Here is a 22,495-nt window from a genome sequence, read left to right as displayed (position 1 = left end):
GAAATGCAAATTTATAGTATTGCAGAGAAATGAATTTTAAGCAATTGTTTTTTCTGTGTAAGTTAGTATTTATTCTCTTTTCTGGAAATCTTTCCATTTTTGCAGTACTCTTGCTGTATTTGTGTGAGATACTCTGAAGAGTAATGTTTTCTGCTTAAATAATGAAATTCTTGTTTTGAACAGCATCTTTTGTCCTCAAGAAAATACAGAAGAAGCCTTACTGTTGCTGCTTATTAGTGAATCTATGGTAGGTAAAACAGAGTGAATATGCATGTGCTGCATGTGTGTGTGTACTCCTTTTTCTTTTTTAAATGAAAACAGAACATTTTTTTCGTGCCTCGCTTTTTGACCTGTGTTTCATTTTCTGTTAGGAAAGCAGGCAGTTACTTCTGAAACTCAAGCTTCTGTTCTTCTGAGGCAGCAGGATGAGTTCAGCAATGTTATGAATAGGAGTTCTTCTGCTTTTGGAGTGGCTGAACCTAGCCTCATCCAAACGATAGGCAGGTGAACACAAAGCCAGGTCCTTTGATTTGGCATCTCTTATCGGTATGAACCACTGTTACACCAACGGGTGCTATTCAGACAGACAGACAGACTCAAAATGTAAGTTCTTTCTGTTGTGAAAAACAAAATGAAAGACTACTAGGTAAGCATAATAAACATAGCCAAAAATATTTTCCATTGTGCATTAGAACTCAGATGTCACTCAAATTTGTAAATTATTTTTAATGATACTGACATTCAACATTTGCTACTGGATTATTTAATTTTTTTCAAGTCTCCTAATTTCCTCAGCAGTTGATTCCTTTCAGTGGCCTACTTGTGCCTTTTATCAGTTTTTCATTTTTTCCTCTAGCATGATTTTACTAGTCATCCATCAGCTGTCATGTACTGACATTCTCATACCAGGTCAGTTGCATATTTTCAAATGACAGAAATGAGAAGCTTGATCTCAAATCTTTGCTGAGTCTCTTACTGGAGGGGTGTAACCTCTAGGATCTCAGGCACCATATATTAGTATGTCTCGCTACATGCCACCAAGACTTAGTCTTTTAAGTTCTGTAGGTGATTTGAATGCTTTTACACTCTGGCATAATTTCTGTTTTGGTAGTTAAATAAGATCAGAACAGTTTAGTGAATGTCCTGTTTGAACTATTTTAGAATTGCACACTTACATAGTAGTGCAAACCACTATCCTTATTCCTAGTGACCTACCTTGCAATGTGTTCATGGCAGGATCCATCACCAGAAAATTAGACTGAGCAAACATTTCCATATACTGCGTGTTGCTTTTGCTGCACAATGCCCTTACCAAAAGGGTGGTAAGTTTTAAACCATAAAACTACTCATCAGTACACACTTGTCTTTGTGAGTTATCTTCCTGAGAGTTGAGAGGTCTTACTTCAGCTTCAGTGCATGCTAACTCTTGCTAGCTGTAGTAGTTAGAAGTAATACATGACTTATAATTTTGAAACCAATATTTGGCTAAGAAATGAGAATGATTACAGAAGATTGAATAAACAGTATTGTTTAGAGATGGAGTTGTATTATCAATGTAGTATGATCTCTTGCTTGTTTGGGAATTAGTAAAAACATAAACAATGCTTCAAGACTTTTGTCCTTCGTGAATTTTTTTTAAGTAAATATTGGAAAACAAAATGGAAATCTGACATATAAGTGGCATTTTGTGTAAATAAAAATAATCAAATTGTTATGTGTATATAAGCCCCAGATCATACTGCTAATTTCAGGGAAGCGGTGCACTCTAACATCGTAACTTCTTATTTGGATTATATCTAGTGCAACATATATTCAGAAAATTGAATTGTGACAGTAGATTATAAACGACACTTATGTGTCACATTGAGTTCCCTTAATTTCTGAATTTGAAATGGACGCTTTGATAGGTAAGATTTAAATTGCAATATTTATGAAAGAAATGCTCTGAGAAAGATAGTTCTGTGCTTTTTAAGTATTCTAATTCTCTTATAGGTACGTTTCAGAGTACAAAATAGTCATTTAGCCACATGACTGCTGCTACAGTGTACTGTCATACATAATGAGGAAAGTCAGCTGCAACTCTGCCATCACTTACTTTAAGACGTCCTTGTATTCTAGCTGTTACACTTGCAAAGTTAGACGAGCCTTTCCTTACCTAAGCAGGAATGAATAGAAAGGTAGGATCTGAAGGACTGAGATCTTCAAGTCGCAGTGGGTGTATATGTAGCTGCATGTCAGCTGAGCTATAAGTAACAGAATCACCGAAGGGTTCAGGTTGGAAGGTGAATGAAGGCAGAAAATGACTGTTCAGATACATATTTAATACTTAACAAGGCATCCTCTCCCATAAACTACTTTGGCATTGTCAGCCGTTGTTTCACAAGAAGTGCTGTTTCATAGCTTGTTTTGTACTTGCAAGGAATTAAATCAACAGTGATTAAACATGGAGTTAAAAAGGAAGAAGTTCCTGAAGCTGACTAAATATTTATGCAGTGTAGAAAGGAAAAGCCAAAGGCTTCTTGATCAAAAGAAAGTGCAATGTCTGTTTTGGGGTGTATGTGGGGGTGTGTGTTTACAAACCAAGCTGTGGATTGTTCAGTTGATAAATCTTGAAATGTCTATGAATTTTATGCTCCATGCATCTCTGAAAAAATATTTTGGTATTCAGTTATTCTGATTTTAATGATTCTTCGAGTATGATCGGAGCTCAAAATGTTATCCTATTAAAGCAGAGAAGCAATTTATTGGTGCTTAATGTATGTTATTCCTCCCCTCTAAAAAGGAGGGAAAACAAGCTGTCCATTTTAATTCAGCCTATTTAAATTTAATTCAGTCTATTTAAATAAATGTATTTTTAAATAATTTTTAAATATATTTAAATAGTTTTTAAATAAATTTTGGGTAGATCTGTGTGGTGGCAGGAGTTGGACTCGATGATCTTTATGGGTCCCTTCCAACTTGGGATATTTTATGATTCTAGGAAAGGAAAGGAAAGGAAAATGTATTAAGGGGGCCACATCCTGCCCAAATGAAAAGGGGAGGAGAGGGCAAAGAGAGAGAGGGATCTTTAACTTCTGTGTTAAAACTACCAGGTATGTTCCCATTGGCACAAATACTACTATGTAAATATCACCAAATCTACAAATAAAGAAGATACTCTGAGTAGTTGAGTATAGGTAATCTTAGCTACTGGGAGGCTTGAATTTTATTCTTTGCTCTTTAACAGGATTTCTCTGTGAACACAGTCAATTCATTTAACCAGGTCTAGTTCAGTTTACACTTTCTCAAAAGGAAATGTTTAAGGACTTAGACTTGCAATGTGCATTTCACAGAACAGGGTTGAAAGTGTGAAGCTTTATTGCAAACATGAGCTGATTCTGGACCTGTGCTTGGAACCAGGGACAGTTTTCATTCTCACTAATAATTCCTGAAGGTGATTGTGTGGTTATCTTGGGCAGGTAACTGCATGAAAGTAAGAAGGTAGTCGCATAACGTTATGAAGACAAAAAAAATTTGATTTGCTTGCCGTATTTTACAAGAAGACAGAATAGGAGATTTGAAGATCATTATCATACGTTTTACTTGCCTTCAAAAAAAAATTAAAAGATGAATATGAATATTTAAAACCATGCTTTATTGCGTTTCTGAGAACTTTCATAATTGTATATGTTATGTAGTTTATGTAATTAGAATCAAGCAGTTAAAAATAGATCCATATAGAAACATATAGTGGCAGTCTGATTAGAACAGTAGTTACCTGAGCAAAAAAAAAAAAAGAAAAAAAAAAAACAGATTTAATTACAGTGGCTGACTTGGTTTCTTTTTGGTGTATGTTTCAGGCTAACCGTGATGCCGTATTGAGCAGAATACCAGAACACAAAAATGATCGTATCATCAGTTTGCAAAGTGCATCTGTAGTATATGATTTACTTACTATAGCCTTGGGAAGAAGAGGCCAATATGAAATGCTCTCAGAGGTTTGTCCGTAGCAGTGAATATTCAATTGCATCTTTGTTGTTTGTTTCTGTTAATCATGTTAGTTGTCTTAGTACTTTAGGGCTAGACAAGTACAGGATACTGTCATTCTGACTACTATAGATACTTTCCATCCAAAAACATTTGCTGTCTGAATTTTTACAGGTGACTCAAGGCAGTCAAGCACAGAAATGGTGAAAGGTGTGAGAAATGTTTAGAGGCACAGGAGTTCACATGCTTTTTAGCTGGGGAGACATTGGTCTGCTTAAAAAGATGCACATTAAACAGAGACAGCAGGAAAGAAAAGCAAAACATAAAAGCTGTTGAGGAATGAATGGAAGAGTTTGAGACAGCCAGAGACGTGAACTTCAATAGCTAAACTAGCAGGGCTGAAGTACTACAAGAAAAACAAGAAGATTTTGAATGTTCATAGACCTTTTTCTTTTGATTCTTCTGTTTCTTTTGGTCTAGAGAATTTACTTGCTTCTGCTTCTGATTTCCCTTTCAAAGCTTAGAAGATACAAACTCAATTTTTCTAACTGTGCTCATTTAAATATATTGCCATGAGTCTACTAATGTGTGTTTGTAATAAGAGATAAATATTAATGGTCGGAGATTTTTTCCCACCTAAAATATTTTCTAATGAATAGATCACCAATATTAATATCTAGAAAAAGGATTTTTGAGGTTTTATTTTGAAACAAGACCATTTTGTGCATCTCATATTTGGAGTGTTCCAAATTTGTAGTAGTTTGTAAAATGATTTTGGAGTTGAAAAAAGGGGGAATGTATTACCTTTTTTTTGCAGTCTGTAGGAAAGTGTGTTCTCTGTCTCAGATGTCTTGCGTTTCCACATCTTGGGTGTATTTTCTTAGACTGTGGCAACTTAGTACTTCAGGAAATTTTCAAGTATTGTTAAAAATGTCTTTTGTTTGTCCGTTTGTTTTAAATCTGAGAAACAACCTGCTCAGCCACTCTTTGGACAGAGCGGATCTTTCTGCTGCTCAAAACAGTGCTCACCCAGCAGCAGGATACTGTCGATGACCATGATTAATTAGTGATATCTGGAAGGAATACTTTAGCATGTGTGGTAAGAAGGCATATTCAGGGATTGATTTGTTAAGAAATCACATTCCTTTACCATAATAAAGGACTATTTTAATTAGGTAAAAGTAAAACCCTAATTCTTCACTGATACATGTTGATAGTGATTCTTAAATCCATACCTTCTGTGATATTAAGCTCTGAATTAGAGTATTCTCCCCTTGAAAATATTTCACAGATGCAAGTTGTGCATACAAGTCAATTTTAATCAGTATACTAGAAAATGAAACTAAGGAACATGAAAGTTTATACAAAACTCTGATTCTACAATATAACTTGGGAAAATTTCTACTTACTTGCTGGTACAGACACCGTCACCTTCATGGAGCTTTAGGCAGTTGCATCAAAGAAAGCTGTGGGAGGCAAATCTCCATATATTTTACATCCAGAACTGTTTAAAGGGTAGATATTAACAATTATTTAGAGGAAAGAAAAAACACACTTGAAAATGTCTCTGATTTCTTTCTTCTTTAAGCAGCTGACAGTGTTGGTGAAACCTTTCCTTTTTACGTATTAACCTACCAAGTGGGCAGGGGGTGTGTAGCCCTGGGTTACAATTACAGAATCACAGAATGGTTGAGGTTGGAAGGGACCTCTGGAGGTCTTCTAGTCCGAACCCCTTGCTAAGCAGGGTCAGCTAGAGCACAGTGCACAAGATGGCATCCAGGCGGGTTTTGAATATCTCCAGAGAAGGAGACTCCACAGCCTCTCTGGGCAAAACAGTTAAGGAAAAAAATAGATCTTGTTTCCTTAAATGGTCAGGCTCAGAATTAGTATTCACAGTTCATGGTGCTTTCCAGTCATTTCTTTCAAAGTAGTAGTTCTTATCTGGTATCTTTACATTGTGGCCGGAATAATGGATTTGGTTTTGGTTTCAATTGTAACGGATATTACATTATTACTGTTATTCGCATCAAGTTTTATTAATTTTTTTAAGTGTTGGCAAGCTTATTTCAAGATGAGCACAACTTAAACATTTGGTGAGACCAATTATGTAATTTCTATTCACTGGAAAGACCTTCAAAGCTCTAAGATCAGTCAGGAAGCACCATAAATCAGAGAAATGGGAAGAATTCTATATGGCTCTTTCTTACTTCCTCCTTGTCATTGTCATCCTCATTTCGCTCAAGTTCCCTGAAGAAAACCAAACCAGTTGAAAATAGAGGGTTAAATGTGTTTCTAAGACAAACTCTGAAAAGAACAGATACAGGCCATGGATGTCAAGGTGTTATATGTGATGAAATATCTTCTCGTTTTTAGCCTCCCAGTATCATCCAGAAGGACTGTTTCTAAATAAGGGTATATGCAGAACTTCCAGAGTGGATGTTAAACACAGTAAAAGACAGACAGTCACTTGAAGTATTTATTTTTGTAACTGCCACACTGTGAGCATAGTCAGAGAGAGGTACTTCGCAGAATTGCCAAATGTGCAGGGAATCACAGGGTGTTAGCAATAAGGTTTTCTCCATCAGGTCAATATCTGCTCTCACTTTTTCAGGGCCATGTCTCACTTCTGAGAGAATGTTTCAGAACAGCAGTCATCAGCATATAGATCATTGGTTTAGAGTCTGAACAGCATATAGATTATTAATTAGTCCATTGAAACTTCTAGAATGCTCTACAATTGAAGACCCTTGTGTTCTGTGTTCTTATACTTTATTTTTTTTTTTGTTTTGTTATTATCAACTTCTCCAACTTCTGTATTTTCTGTTAGTTAGAATGGACAAGTAATTTTTAATTAAGTGAGGCCTAGAAAATTCTTTTTCTAATTGTGAATCAGTGACTCTATATAATTAATGCTCATATATGCATACATATGTGAATATATATATAAATGGGAAAAACATCATTAGGTGGTCTAAAAAGTTATAAACATATTTTGACTGTATTAATTTTCCATGTGCCACTTACTTGTGTGAGTCTCTGGGACTATATGGCTGTTATAGGTCAGTGTTCTTTACTTAATTCTTATATAAAACACTGATATCAAAACAGGTAGAGTGAGTCGTATTTGAAAAATGATGTATTTGAAAATGGAAGCTTGAATTCATCCTCCATTTAAAGGCACTCAGGTTAGGACCAGAGTTGCACTAATCATTGGAGAGAGAGATGGATTTAGCAGCTCTTGTCTTCTGCCAGCTCTGTCGGTGAAGATGGAGGAGCGTGCCTTATGTAGGCATCTCTGTGAAGTATCCACAGTAATAGGAAATGTATTCTCATATAATTTATTTGTTTTCTGCTGTGATCTTTTTGCTTCAAACAATTAAAAAAGTTTAATGGGGAATTAAGTCCTGTGTTGTCTTAATAGACATTTAATCAGCTTGCTACACATACAGTCTGATGATGAACTTTTTGCAACAGTATTAGAAAGGGTTTGTTTTTAGAAACTTAAGTCCTTGTATAAGCATTTCATAAAAATTCTGTTTAGTAATAGCCTTGATACTGGGTTCTGTGTAGTAGGAAAAATTGTAGTAGACGTTAGTTAGACATTGCAAATAATGCACTTCTCATACTTGTTTTTTTCATCTTCAGTGCTATTCTTTGCTTCAGCTCCTGTTATTATTTGGGAACACACTACATACCTGGCTGTGCTTTCTGAGTTTGAATGTAAAAAAAAATTCATGGTATTGCAATTTAACCTATACATTATAGCTATCAAAGCAGAAAAGCTGCTTCATTAATTTCACATTGCAGATGAGAATGTTAATTGCTGAAACAGTTTAATCCAGAGAAGTATTCCACCTTTCAAGTATTCCAACTCCTTAGAGCTAGCCTGATAAGTAAAAAAGAGCATAGCAAAATGAAATAATTCTTACTGACAACAGCAGATACGAAACCTTCAAAATTAGCACAAAACACCAGTGTTATATATTTAATTTCAGTTAGTGAATTTCCTTTTGGAATTCAATTATTAAATTAGAAAATCTCAGCAGAGTATTTAGTGTGCTAAGTTAAAATTCTTAGAAATAATATTCTCAGATCAACCTTTCTCCTCCTCCACTTTTAAGTGGTATTGATAAGTGCTTATAGTGCCATTGCTAGACAAGTGTTCATAAGTTAAAGAATGTGTGTGTACAATCTTTCTTTTCATTTAAGACTTCTCTTGCCTTTTGGAGCTTTTGCTCTAGATACCTTCATTTAAGAGTAAGCTGACTGATATTTATCATTGCTTCTCTCAGACTGAATAGGACAGTAGGAGTATGTAAGTATAGTATATGGGAAATCAATTTTCTGTTCAATTCTTTTTTCCCCTCCATATACAATCTGGCAGCTGTTTTCACTTATTTGAATAATTCATATTTTTGATTACATGTGGTTTGGATGTTAGTCTGTAAGAGTTTTATACTAGTATATCTTAACAATTGAAGAATGTTCCCTTAATGAATTTTTTTCCCCAAAAAAATAGTGTTTAGAAAGAGCCATGAAGTTTGCGTTTGAAGAATTCCATCTCTGGTATCAATTTGCATTATCCTTGATGGCAGCAGGAAAAGTAAGTCTTAATTTTTTGATGTAATTCTTGTTTTGTTGGCTTTTGATAACAATATTTGGCACTTCCATAATTTTTCATCTGTAGTGTTTTTGAAACAAGAACTATCTTACCAACAAGTTCAAGCTAAGCTAAATGAATACAAATTACACTAGATCATGTTTTCCAGTAAAATCTTTGTTCAAATGCTGTTTTGATGAACAAATGCTATTTTTAGGTACAAATTAATGCCAATTCGTGCTTCTCTTTTTCTTTTTTTCTTTGAGAATTTGACTGTCTTTATTATTGTCTTTATTATCATATTATTATTGTCTTTGAGACTGTGTGTACTGTGCTATTAAAATGATAAAAAAATATTTTAATTTTTTGTAACCTAACAGCTTTTATTATTAGATACAATCTTCTATTTACAGTTCCTTTTGCTTTTCCATCTCACATTATGAAAAATAAATTATATTCATTATATAATGTAAATGCTTTTTTTTTTTAAAAAAAGATCATTCACAGTAGAGATAACTTGCTTATCTTCAGTGTGGGGGGAAAGGAATGATTTATTTTCTTCCAAAGTTATTTTTTGAAGTATAGTGATTCTTAAAGTGCTTGATTCTTGTCGTTCTCTGTTCATTTAGAATACTCTCTTAAACTGCAGTTGGATATAGGAAAATGAACTTAAAAAGAGGAGCAATGACAGTCTGTTATAATGTCTTGCATCATATCTACTGTTCTTATGTGCTGCTGTAACTCCCAAGGAGCACTAAAACATAGCTTGTTCTGATTACCATCTCCTGTTTCTGCTCTTTCATTTTCCTTGATGTAATGGAAGCCCACAGGCCTACCAAAGTTTTTAAATGCGTCTCAAAACTGTTTTCTGAATTATGAACCATTGGGATTACATTCTGAGCAAATATTTCGCCTGGGACTCTTAATCATAGTTCATAGGGGGAGAATAACTACGGCAGTGGCTAAACTCTTCTGTTTTATGGGAAGAGTTCTTGTGACAAATTTTCGACAAAATGTTCAGTAATGGCTCCTTCACGTAGGGGAAAAATAAAGCAGAAAATGGAAATACTAATCTTGTGTCTGTGAAACGTATTTATGTTTTTAGTAATTTCAATGGAAAATGTTTTTAACAGTCTGCTCGAGCTGTTAAAGTCTTGAAGGAATGTATACGTTTGAAACCAGATGATGCAACTATTCCACTCCTTGCTGCAAAGCTCTGTATGGGATCTCTCCACTGGGTAAGCTTTGCCACTGTTTGTCTTCTCAGCAAGATCTGAGACTAAAGTGCAACAAAATCTTGGTATAGAGATGTAGCAAATAATTTTGGTCAGTGACTACATGCATAAGATCATCACAGAAAACACAGTACAGATAAGTGTATGCACATGTACATCCCAGCTGCATGGCTTTAAAGTACTTGACAGCAACGGTTAAGCTTATCCACATGGCATATCTTTGTACTGATCTAAGACAGAATGTATTAGAAATTGAAATGTTGTTGGCATACAGAGATTAAAAACTTAACTGATGTCTGTAGAAAATAACTAGCTTGGGAAGTGAATGGGACAAATCCCTCATTCTTTTTGAGAAACTCTTCCACTGATACCATGTTTGGAGACAGCTGGTGTTCATGAATTCCTAGTAGGGGCAGTGTCTTTTGCAAAAGTGTTACCTGAATTGCATTATTCATATCCTTGAAATTGGTGTATCTATACAAAAAACATTAAGGTGGTTGAAGATCATAATATGAATTTTCAGGAAATAAGTAATTTTCAAAAGAATGTTTCAAAAAGAATGAGAAGAGTCACAATCAGAAACTGAGAAAATAGTGCAGTAGTAGAAATATGACTTGTTGAGGCTGACAAAAGTAGTTTTAGTAATTAATATAGATCCTAGTTCTGTAAATTGCTCCCTATGGACTGACTCTATATGGAGTAGCTAGCTATACTTAGCATTTACATTTACTGGAATGGATTCAAACATTTATTTAATTTTCTTTCTAGATTGCTGAATAGCATGCTAGCGTGGGTATGCAGTTAAACCCTGATCTTTTACAAGTTTCTTTCTTCATGAATTTGCATACATTCAGCAATATTGTATGTGATGCAGGGATTTGCATAGCTATACTCTTTGCAGGCTTGGAACCATGTTTTTTTAATTGATTTTTCTTAAAGAAATACTTCATGGGGCAAGAACTCTTATTAACTATGAAATGCAAAAATGGTAGATGGCATATATAGGACAGAAATGCCTTCTTAATTTAAAGAAAAAGGTAAAAACACAGTAATTGTGCATTTCGTACCAGTATTTATTTCAACCATAACAGTGGGTGCTTCAGCATTCTTAAATCTGCATTCCATACTGTGAACTTAGCAAGAAAACTAAGTCTAATGGAAAGAGAAGCAGTCCTAAAAGTGATTATGACTGAGATTTCAACAGATTCAGTGAGCATAATACACATGTTGTGCATTCTTCTCATTAAGCTTTAGCTAGTTTTAGACTTATATGGATGTTTTATAATGTTTTCAGTTGGAAGAAGCAGAAAGATTTGCCAAAACAGTTGTTGATCTTGGAGACAAAACATCTGAGTTCAAAGCAAAAGGCTACTTGGCACTGGGATTGACTTACAGTCTGCAGGCTACTGATGGTAAGATAAGAATAAACACTCAAATCTGGAAATTCTCATGTTGCCTAAAAAAGGATACCTATCAGAATACTAGACTTAATATTAAAACTTCTGTGTGCAGCCATTTTCCCTAGTCAATATATTAACACTAGTTCAGTGAGCATGTGGAATGAAATCTCTTGATCTTGCATATCACTGATTAAATATATCCTTTTTAGCATCTTTGCGAGGGATGCAAGAGGTCTTACAGAGAAAGGCTCTTCTTGCATTTCAGAGGTGAGTGGGTGTTAATCTTTTCATTTAATTCTGCCTGTGTAGTGAAAAGCTTTATTATGTGTTAGAAAGGGACTTGTAGAAGACATGTAATGAGGATTTCACCTCTGGGAGTTTGCCTTCATGAGTACATAATGTATTTCTTCAACATTCGCTTCATCTTTTTCTGCCAGAAGTATCTAAATTGATTCATAAGGATTTCCTTTTATTTCATTTTAAAGACATTTATGTTACTGTCTAGTATAAAATATTTGCTTAGAGGACGATTCTGTTCTGATCTAGAACGAAATAGTAGTATGATGCAAGGTTTTAAGTAATGGTTCAATGTGATAGCATTTCTAGAAGAGGTAGTTGCTGATCAGATTATATAGCAGGGTATCATTATTTATGCCAGTAGAGGCAGAATGATAATCAAAGCCCTGCTGCTGTGGTTGAGGGGTGAAGTTCAGGTTGTAAGCCCAGAGAAGAAAATTATTTTTATCTGGAGCTTTAATGGTGTAGGCAGTGACATTGCAAATGCCTCATCTTCCACATGCCTTACACAGCACAGTAGTAGTGCTGTTGGAGGTAACAATAGTTCATTCGCAAGAGTTTGACTCTACAAATGATAAACAGGTGAAAGAGAACATCTTTACCCTAATTACAGAAGAAACAAATATTGGTGGCATAACCATCAGAAGAGCTGCAACATTTAACTACGCCTCTTTTTATGTTTCATTCTCTGCAACTGAACAATAAACCTCTTGATGTCTTCTTAACTGCTCGGTTTCAAAGACTTCCGAGCAGTGATAGGTGCCAGCTGACATCTAAAAACATATCTAGCAACTCTTCAACAAATCATTGCATATGTTCTCTAGCTATTTAGATGGAGTGGAACTTCACTTTTGTAGCGATGTGGATTTTTGAAATATTTGTGCTAACTAGCAAAATATAAATTTATACACAGAAAGTTTGGAGGACATGGGGATTAATTACATCTGCTTTCTTTGCATCATCTTTGTGATTCATTGTGTATGTGGGTTATATTTTTTCTTTTTTTTTTTCTTTTTAGTTCATACAACCTCCTAAGGAACACTGTTCAGTATTTTTTAAGTGCACATTCAAGGGTATTGGTGTTCGGTTATATACTCATCCTTTCTGCTGTCTTTTCTTAGAATTAACTTGTACATAGACTTAATTAAAGTGTCTTTTGAAGGTGTTAGTAATACATAGGGTGTATGTTTTGAAAACTCTAGTGAATGGTTGATATGGTTGATATTGCTGCTAGCGATATTACTGATGAGTAGCTTACATTCCACATATGATCTTGAATAGAATGGTTTGGCCCTTGAAGAGAACGTAGTTTCTGCATCTTAAAATCCTACAGTTATCTCCTTTGAGAAAGGAGAAAGTATGTTTTGTGAGGTGATAGTTTTGCATATTAACATGTTTCCCCATTTGTGTTCACAGAGACTCACAAAAGGAGTCTGATAAATCTGCTAGACTGGGAATATGCTGCAGTGTAGTTCATAGTGTTGCTAGTTGCTTGTGTTGATGATTTAGGTATAGGATGTTACCTAAAATTTGTTCCCACACAGAGTGGGAACAAAGCTAAGCTTACCAGAATCATGCCCATTTTCCTCTCACGCTTCTTTAAAAAAAATAAATGTTTTTCAGGAGATGGAAGTTGAAATTCTCCATTCATCTCCTACGCAGTTTATAGAACAAGCAATTGTACTGGGATCAGTATTCTGATCTGTCAAGTTTTATTATTTTTGTTTCGATTTTGTGGGTTTTTTTCCTTTTTTTTTTTTTTCTTTTTAAATCATTTACTTAGAGGACCAATTCCTGAAGAAACAGAAGTCTGAAGAAGTACAGTTTTGTGCGGGGACCCTTTTCTATGCCAAATTTCAAGGCCATCACTTTGTGACATTGGCCATTTGAGAAGGCACTTGTTGCCATCTTTGCACACTGCTGAGGGGGTGTTTGTTTCGCTAACTTCTTTTGGAAGACTTTCAGTGTTTTTCATGTGGTCGGTGTGAATTGGAGAGTTTCACAGAACTTGCCAAATTTTTGATAGATAGTAACAGCTTTATTCTTTCACTGGCTGAAGCTTGGTGACTGAACCAGTACTCTCCAAGATAAAAGATGAAAAAAGAAAAAACAGAAAACAAACAAATGAAAATTCCTACACCCTGCTAGGGTTTCATATTTGACTCTAATTTTGAATTTAGAGTTACGTTCAATAAAATATGAAAAAGTCCCCTAGTAACTTAAGCTACATTGATATGTGTTGGAGTAGTTGCTAAACTAATGGAGCTGTCTCTTTGGACTTGGGAAGACAGAATTGCACCAGTCAGAAGAAGAAGGTTCCTTTTGTGATTGTAATGAATTAAAGGTTAATTTTGTTTGCTCCATATGAAGAAGACTGATTAGATGTTCTGAAGATGATTATTGTACACTATTTCTACCTGAGCCTGCATTAAAAGAATGCATCAAGTATAGATTAAATGTAGTGGCACTCTTACTGTCCAGTGTTTACTACACATCATTTTGGGGTATAATGATAAATTTTTTTTGTCTATGCTGAAGCTCTCCACCTCCCACCAAAACAACAACAACAACAAAAAAAAAACAACCAACAAACAAACAAAACCTTATCTTGCACGGGAAAGGCTGTATTACAGTGTATTGCAAGAACTTTTTCTGTGGGATTTGTGTCAATATGAACAAGACAAATTATGTGCATTTGACCTGAACATCCAAATGAAACAAACAAAATTTAATAAAAATGTGGGAAAATGTTATTTTTGTTTTGGTAACTGGGGTTATTTGCAACAGCAGGAATTAACAACATTTTGGGAGTAAGTGTAAAACACTGCTGTTATTGGGAAGCTCAACATTTTTGTGGACGAGTTATGTTTATAAAAAATAATCAGCATAAAGTTCTTTATCTGACCTTCAAGCATAGCTACATGATGAACCAGATCTTATGCTGCCTTTTGCTGTACTGCTGTGATAAAGCCATCGAGCACAGGTTTCTTTTACATTGCCACATATCAAGATACTCTGCTAACTTAAGTCTCGAAGAAACTCAAAGCCAGAAAGTAGCTGGCTTCCTAGGAGGCTCAGTATGCTGAGAATGTGCCTAAAGTTTAGGACTCTAAAGAATAAATAAAATTCAGATCTACTTTGCAGCTACTTTTCCTCTTCAAATTCTGTGCTTCAGAACCATCCTGGTCAGGGACAGTGTGATTGCTTGGGTACTTCTTGTGCAGATGACAACATTCTTTTCTTTGAAGGCACATTGATGTGTTTTTTTTCTGTGTGTATATGTAAGAAATCTCTGCTTAATGAAAGTTTATTAAAACTTAGTTACATATAGTTTTGTTTAGGAGTATATTTTAATTAAAGAATCATTTTGTATTGCTCATTTTAAAAACTTATACTAAAATTACATAATTCGTTTCTCCAAAAAAATGATACTTTGGGTCATTTATATGACCCCAAATGCTTCCCTTTAAATCAAAGATGATTGAGAAGTACAGGAGAAGTCACTGTAATGAATACCAGGTATATAAAAATATCAGTATACATGTAGTGAAGAGATCTAAATATGTATACATGAATATATATATGTTTGTAGGGGTGTATAACCTGTATTAACAGGAGAAAAAAATACTGTTGTTTTTGTTTTGTTTCTTTGTTTTTGTTTTTCTCCAGGGCTCACAGTTTGTCTCCAACAGATCATCTGGCAGCTTTTTACTTGGCACTGCAGCTTGCCATATCCAGACAGGTTAGTTCTGTTTTAGAAGTGCAACCTCACATTGCCATATGAACATTAAAGCATGTATCTGTTGGTGGATGCAGATGATCATTTCTTCAATAAAATTGTGGTTTTCCTTGTGCATATATGCATATATATGAAAAAGATATGGATATATTCTCTCTGAACACCTTTGGTTTTATATACTTCTCCAGACTTCTGCCACAGTATTTGCAGTCCAAGGATCAGAAATAAGACATAAGACATTCAATTTATGTTTTTCATCATTAATGGTGCTTGGCAGAGAGTAACAAAGTCAATTTTTTACCCTGTTTTTACCTATTATACGTGATCTCTGTTTATGGATTTTCAAGAGAGTGGGACTCTTGAATCTAGTCTTTAACAATCTAGACAGTGCTTAAGTCTTCAGTATCTGATAAGATACATGCCTTTTCTGAATACTTTTAGAAGATTTGGTTATTGCGAACAAAATTACAAAATAAGACTATAATTGGAAAATCTTTTAAAGCTATGAAAAAGAACAGAGCGCAATCTAACTTGTACAGTTATTATAGAACTGTAGAATCATTTAGTTTGGAAAAGATCTCCAAAATCATCAAGTCCAACCATTACCCTAGCATATATGTAATATATAATATAATATGCTGTGTATTATATAGTTATATGTATTGAAGGTACAAATTCTACCATATATCAGATGAATTAGTATAATGCAGAGTTGCTTTGTATATGTCATGATAAGCCTTTTTCTGTGTCAAGTTTATTTCAGGAAGTAGTTTTGAGCCACGGTAGTTTACGTAATCTAAGTGACTACTTTTCATTGCTATTGAATAGCACAGATGGTGGATGAGGTCAGTTAGAGTGGAATGGATTGTCCCTTTAGCATCACTTAATATTTTTCAGTAGCAGACTATGACTGTATTTCTGAATTCCAAACTTCTATTACTCAATTAAATTTCCTGGTTTTAACACTTAGCATACTTATTTTGATCAGACATACATGTAATGCGGGAGATCATGAAATTCCATGTGAAGAAAAGTTACTGTGGCAGTCTAGCTGCATGTTTCAGTTAATGTATTACAATTAAAATATTTTCAAAATCATAGAGAAATACAACCAGTATTTGGAAAAAAAAATCTGTAAGTTAATATTTTAAAAGACTGAAGGGAACTGTTTTTTAAAACTTCCATCTTATTTTTCAGGGTTAATATATTATTTAATTTTTGCAGATCATTGTAGAACATCAAGTCTATTTTTACACTGATGAATAGTCTTCTACAGGAGTCTATCTTGGTGAACAGTGTGAAAACATCAAGTACGTGTAATCAAGTAATAAGAAAGACTTCTAATAGTGGTGCTCTCTTTTCCTCCTTTTTGTTTTTTTTAATCAGATACCAGAAGCTTTGGGTTATGTTCGTCAGGCTCTACAGCTACAAGGAGATGATGCCAACTCTCTTCATCTCCTTGCGCTCTTGCTATCAGCCCAGAAACACTATCATGATGCTTTGAATATCATTGATATGGCCTTGAGTGAATATCCAGAAAATTTTATGTGAGTGAATGTCATGTTTGCTTTCTGTGCTTTCTCTCATATTTTTCTTAGATTCTTATATCATTCATTTTGAGAAACGATTGATTTGAAATTGGTCTATTTTTAAACTTTTTTTCAGTGTTGTTTCCTCCTGACATTTAATTCAAGTCTGATTTTTATTAAAGGCTTTTTAAATAGTGATTAAGTATTTGGTTTTGGAAGGGAGACTAGAGCTGGATAGCTGATCTTATTTTGTCTTTTTCCACATACTGCTTGTTTAGATGGTTTCTCCCTGTTATATGCTTTAAGAGTATTTTTCTGTCTTCTGTTTTTATGCAATGTTCTAAGAAAGATAAACAGGACATTACTATTAGCTAGGGAAGATTGATCCCATCTTACAGATAACTCTGTGCATGTTGTATGGAATCTGAGTTCTTTTTAGGTGTTTCCACACATGCTTCATGATTTGAGAACAATCTAGCAGTTCTCCTAAACCTGTCTGTGCTTTCTTCAGATCTCTGATGGATCTCTGTCAGTAAATCCTGGTTTGAAAGGCAATAGAAGTATCAGCCATCTAATTTTTTTGGTTCATCTTCTGCCACTTAGTGGGAACATACATGGCAAAGAACATGCTGCTATATCTCTCAGAATAATTAATGATCTAGAAAAAGTATATCTGAAACTTCTCTCTGTTTTAATAGAAAAACAAAGGATCATTCGGTAAAATGTTTAAAATGACTTATGAGCATTAGAAAGATAGATAATTATGGGTTTTTCAAGTATGGTTCGTGTCCTTTCCATACTTGTTTTTATCTACATTTTGTGGTTAAATGTATTGCCTGAGTTGTTTTGATCTTTCTGAAGTTCTGGTACTTCTAGTAAAGCATGTATATTAATGACATGAGTCATAATGGTGGTTCTGCATTGTTAGTCCTGTTGCATAACACAAACACTGTGGTGATGCAGTGTGCTACGTTAAACCTGCTTGTGCAGATCAGGGAACCGGAGAGAAATATCTTGGCAGTAGGAACCTCCATCAGATGTACAACTGCTGAGTTCAAGGCACATCTCTAGGCAGTCTTTTAGAGTCTTCTCTTTGGTGCTGTCAAATTGATGCTGGTTCCAGGGAAGTCGAGGATATGACTGAGATTTCTTATGTGTGCTCTGCAATTGATGCTGACAGCCAGCCAAACACATCTGGTCAATAAGATAAATTTGGATTGACTCCTTCATGTAGCTGGATTATTTTTGCAAAGATTTATCAGCAAAACCTCAAGTTTACAATCTGTTCTTGCGCACTATATCTGGTGTTCTTGAAATAGTTGTCAGCATGTGTGTATGAGCATATAAAATGTGAAACACAAATGCTTACTGTATTGTTGATTCTATTTTTTATACCGCAGCTTCTTTAAAGAGTAGGATTTCATGGTACTTCCTAGCAGGCTGGGAAGAGATCCTTGTGTGTTCCTCTAAGGCTTACTAATTTTGGGATATACTGAAACATTTGATTATTTGTCTTTGGTATTTTATTGGCTTTTGTAAACATTTCAAATATCATAATGTTTTGTCTTTTATCTTTCAGTTATGTCTTGGTATTCTCTTTATTTGTCAGAATCAATTACCTCACTTTTTTTTTTTTTTTTTTTTTTTTTTTTACAAAACTCGGTAGCTTTACAGTGTAATAGATCTCTGTACTTGGCAAATACTAAAGTAAAACATAGGGCATATGATTTAGTTTTCTTCCTATTTCTTTTATTGTTATTATCCACATACCTCTGCATGCTGTAAATGCATTGTTACAGTGAGTGCTGTCCTGGCCTATTCACAACTGTATGTTCTTTCTGTTTTGCTTTTCTTGGTGAAAAGAATCTAAGTTTTCAGAACTTTATTAACACTATATCTTTGTAAAATGCCAGAGGTTGCAAGGAAGTCATAGAACACACTGTGAGTCATACTGAGAAATCGATGCTCTAAAGCATTCCTCTGTTGTAGTTAATTAGTAAATACCTGTCAGTTTTTAATCTTTTAAAAGTTGATACATTCCTAGAGTTGTTTCATGTTCAGTGTTTGAAGTGCACTGTAAGCATACCATCATACACTGAATTATAGTTAACTTTTCTGTGCTATAGAGTTAGAAAGTTGCTAAACAAATGGAGTTGATTAGATAATGATTTTGCTCCATGTATCCCTAGTTCACTAAGTAGAAAGATTTCTCAGAGCAAAAGACCTCTGTCCCATCATAATGTAAAGTAGTGGAAAAAATCAACAAAAGTCACACTGTGCTGTTAATGGCATGATATAGCTTTATTTTTCAATGGAGAGTTGATTGTTCTTCCTTTGCCCATTATATTGTAAGCATAAACATGCAATCTGCTCTGAGAACTTAAAAAATATGGGGACAAACTCTTGGAAAAAAAAAATGTAATATACCTGTAAAAATGAAAAAGGTATGTATTAGTGTTTTCCAGAAATAATCAAAACGCACGATTTTGATCTCATTCCAGTCAAATGGCATTTGAACTCATCAAAAGTTACACCGTTTTTCCCCTATTTCATTAGACAACTTGTCCCTGTAGTATAAATGTGCAGTTCAGTTCCTCTTAATCTTGACAGATTTTAAACCCACAGATGACGAAGCACGGAATCCTAACCATCAAACTATATGGTAGACTGTGTTCTCACTATATGGAGAGATGTTCCTCTTAAAGAACCAAGGACACGCTGCCTTGAAAGCAAGGAGAGTAGGCAGGAAGGAGCCACAATATATCCTAAAGTGCTAGAGTAGTTAACTGTAAGGGTGTAGATGTGCAGGTGAGTTCTTTGCTGCTTGGGTTTGCCTTGAATTTTATTTATTTTAATCTAATGATTGCCTGCTCTGAGCGTATAAGCAGTCCCAGAGGTGTGCATTACTGTCTGAAGGTGTATTCAAGATGATGCAAGCTTGTGCTTGTTTTGTTGCATTGATACCTGGGGGTACTTTTCTTCTGCTAGTTTATTTCCACCAACACCAGCTACAGAGCTCTACTTGTGGTAAGTGCATCTTTGCAGTGAAACCAATAGCATATACAATTCTCAGAGATCACTTCATTATCAAGACCCAAGATAACTGCTATGCTCAGTTATTTCAAGGCAGTGCCTAGATATGCAGGATTCCAGTCATAAATTGGCTATAGTCATGTTTTATGGCTAACGTGTTGAGTTAAACTGTCTCGTACAGTGTTGACAGCTGACAGAGAAAAGCCAAAATGCTTAGGACACTTGGTGATAAGCACTTGTCAAATAGACAAGTGGAGAACAGTTTTTGGGGAGAGAGCATTTTGAAAGTAAATCAAATCCTTCAGCTGTTAAGAGCTTTCTGCCTTTTTATAGGGTTTTGAAAACTTTTCTTGGGAATCTTTGTATTGTCTTGTTTTTGAACAAATGTCAGTGAACAGATCCGCTTTTGTTTAATGCTTTTAGGGTTGGGGAGAAGACTGAGAAATAAGTAAGCATTGATTCATGTTGAGCTTGTATATCTTGTGCAATATATATAATATAGTTACATGTGCTGTGTTAAGGAGCCTTATTTACGAACTCCTTTCCATGACCCTTCCCTGTCCTTTTACCTACTTGTGATGAGGAGCCTATATCTTAGTGGTTTTTTGAATAGTATAAAATCTTGAAATAACACTTTTGTCTGCCCTACTTCATAGTTAGCCAAAAGAGACAGAGTTATGTTTCTTAATGAAATATTTTTGATACTGTTTTCTTCATCATAGCTTTTCAAGAGTTCTCTGTCATTATTTCAAGTGTTGGGGCAGTTAAAGACAAGTATAGTGCCTGAAATTAGCATAACTAGGCAAAATATATAATGAATATTAATAGCTAATTGTATGCTGAAACTTGAGAACTGCAATGGATAGCAGCTGACAAGCTTTTGAAGTAGGAGAAGCAGGGAACAGCAGATGGGTTATTTGAGGAGTGTAAGCATGTTATTTTAATGTTAAGTACACTCAAAAAGGAAAGACATATGGTAGCAGGTTCGAAGACAACTGAAGACTGAGTTCACAGTTTAAACATTTACATTTGTTGAAGTGTGATGGATTTTGTTTTCTTCCAAGAATCTTTCACAGAAGCATCAGGCCGATGTATCACTCTACTGAAAATTATTAAAATCTTTTCCTTCATGTCCTTCAAGGATTTCTTCTGAGCTACGGTAGGTTTCCCAGAATCACATAGCCTATTAACCTTCCCCTCAGATTGTTGATTAACAAACTCATTTCTTGTTGTCCAGGTAGGCATAACAGAAGAGCTGTTGGTACATGCAGTGTATGATGGTACGTGCATTGCTGTTCTGTGGGACAGGCGTGTATTTATCAACTAGAGGGAAGAGATTACACCATTCTGTTTTCCCCAAGTTGGGGAATAGCTGCACTGTTATGTGTGGCGTTGGATGAGTTTGCACTTCTTTTTTCTTGATAAAGAGAACACTGGGAATTCTTTGAGAAAAGGGCAGTAATATATGATTAGACAAGAAGTAGTAGTCTACGGGCCTTGCCAAAGTCATGTCTGTGAAAAGGTCAGTGTATACACCCTTGTCAACTTCTGACAATATGCTTTTTCAAATTCGTTTCATTTTTTATCTTGTCTGTCTTGGGAGTAAATGGGTTCGTTCTCAGAAATATTTGTGTAAGTCCTGAATTTACTCATCAACGGAATAGAACAGTTCAGTTGAAAGAGACCTTCAAAGATCACCTGATCCAACTGCCTGACCACTTCAGGGCCAACCAAAAGCTCAAGCACATTTCTGAGGGCACTGTCCAGATGCCTCTTGAGCAATGACAGGCACGGGACACCAACCACCTCTCTAGGAATCCTGTTCCAGTGTCTGACCACCCTCACGGTAAAGGCATTTTCCCTAATGCCCAGTCTGACCCTCCCCTGCCGCAGCTCCGTGCCATTCCCTGCCGTCCTGCCATCGGGTGCTGGGAGCAGAGAGCGGTGCCTCCTTCTGCGCTTCCCCTCCTCAGGGAGCAGCAGGGAGCAACGAGGACGCCTCTGAGCCTCCTCTTCTCCAGATTGGACAGCCCAAGTGTTCTCGGCCTCTCCTCACAGGACACATCTTATGAGGTTTTTTGCCTTCCTCTGGATGCTTTCAAGAACCTTAACATCCTTTTCGTATTGCCAAGCCCAGAAATGCACACAGTATTTCAGGTGAGGCTGCACCAATGCTAATTATAGTGGGAGTGTCACCTCTCTTACTGAAAGACAGTGTCAGTTGCTTATGATTTTTCTTTTTCTGCTAGGCCCATCTTTTTTTTTTTCTTTTACGTTAGTTGTTATGATGTGCTTTTACAGAATGGTCCGTTAAACAGGACATTGTTGATAGGTAGATATTACTTTATGTAACAAATTGGTCACTGGCCTCAGGGTATTATCCCTGACTGTTATATTTGCTAGGCATTGCTAGGCTGCAGATACTTCTCTGGAACTTGATTGAAGGAGTCCTAGTTTGGGCCATGAGCTGGCTGCCACAGTTATCAATTATAACTAATTTGTTCTGGCTTCAGTCAGAAACTGTCTTCATTATAGTTTACAGATTTACATTTTCTTAGGGACATTGAGTTAATAAGATGGCATACACCATGTATAAATACACCTCCACCAAAAGTAATGGGACTGACTACTTTTTTTGTCTGCAAAGAAACAATGCTACCACTCTGTGAATAAATATATAGGAAATCCTATTTTAA

General features: G+C 35.3%; 1 protein-coding gene across 5 annotated transcripts in view; it reads left to right on the top strand.

The window, feature by feature from the left end:
- TTC7B (tetratricopeptide repeat domain 7B) overlaps nt 1-22,495 on the top strand; it is a 137,882-nt gene that overhangs the window by 55,205 nt on the left and 60,182 nt on the right. For all 5 annotated transcript variants that reach the window (XR_013952381.1, XM_080596262.1, XM_080596259.1 and 2 more), the window contains 8 exons: nt 184-247; nt 3,840-3,977; nt 8,486-8,569; nt 9,700-9,804; nt 11,096-11,213; nt 11,411-11,468; nt 15,168-15,240; nt 16,624-16,784. Coding sequence is in view for 4 of the 5 variants with exons in the window: in XM_080596262.1 (XP_080452388.1) it covers nt 184-247; nt 3,840-3,977; nt 8,486-8,569; nt 9,700-9,804; nt 11,096-11,213; nt 11,411-11,468; nt 15,168-15,240; nt 16,624-16,784 (801 nt within the window). In the remaining variant the exon portion in view is untranslated. The remainder of the gene's footprint in view (nt 1-183; nt 248-3,839; nt 3,978-8,485; nt 8,570-9,699; nt 9,805-11,095; nt 11,214-11,410; nt 11,469-15,167; nt 15,241-16,623; nt 16,785-22,495) is intronic.

The sequence above is a fragment of the Anser brachyrhynchus genome (genome assembly GCF_964034855.1).
Source record: "Anser brachyrhynchus genome assembly, chromosome: 5".
NCBI lineage: Eukaryota > Metazoa > Chordata > Aves > Anseriformes > Anatidae > Anser > Anser brachyrhynchus.
Note: the sequence above shows the minus strand (reverse complement) of the source record. Positions and strands in the feature narration are given on the sequence as shown.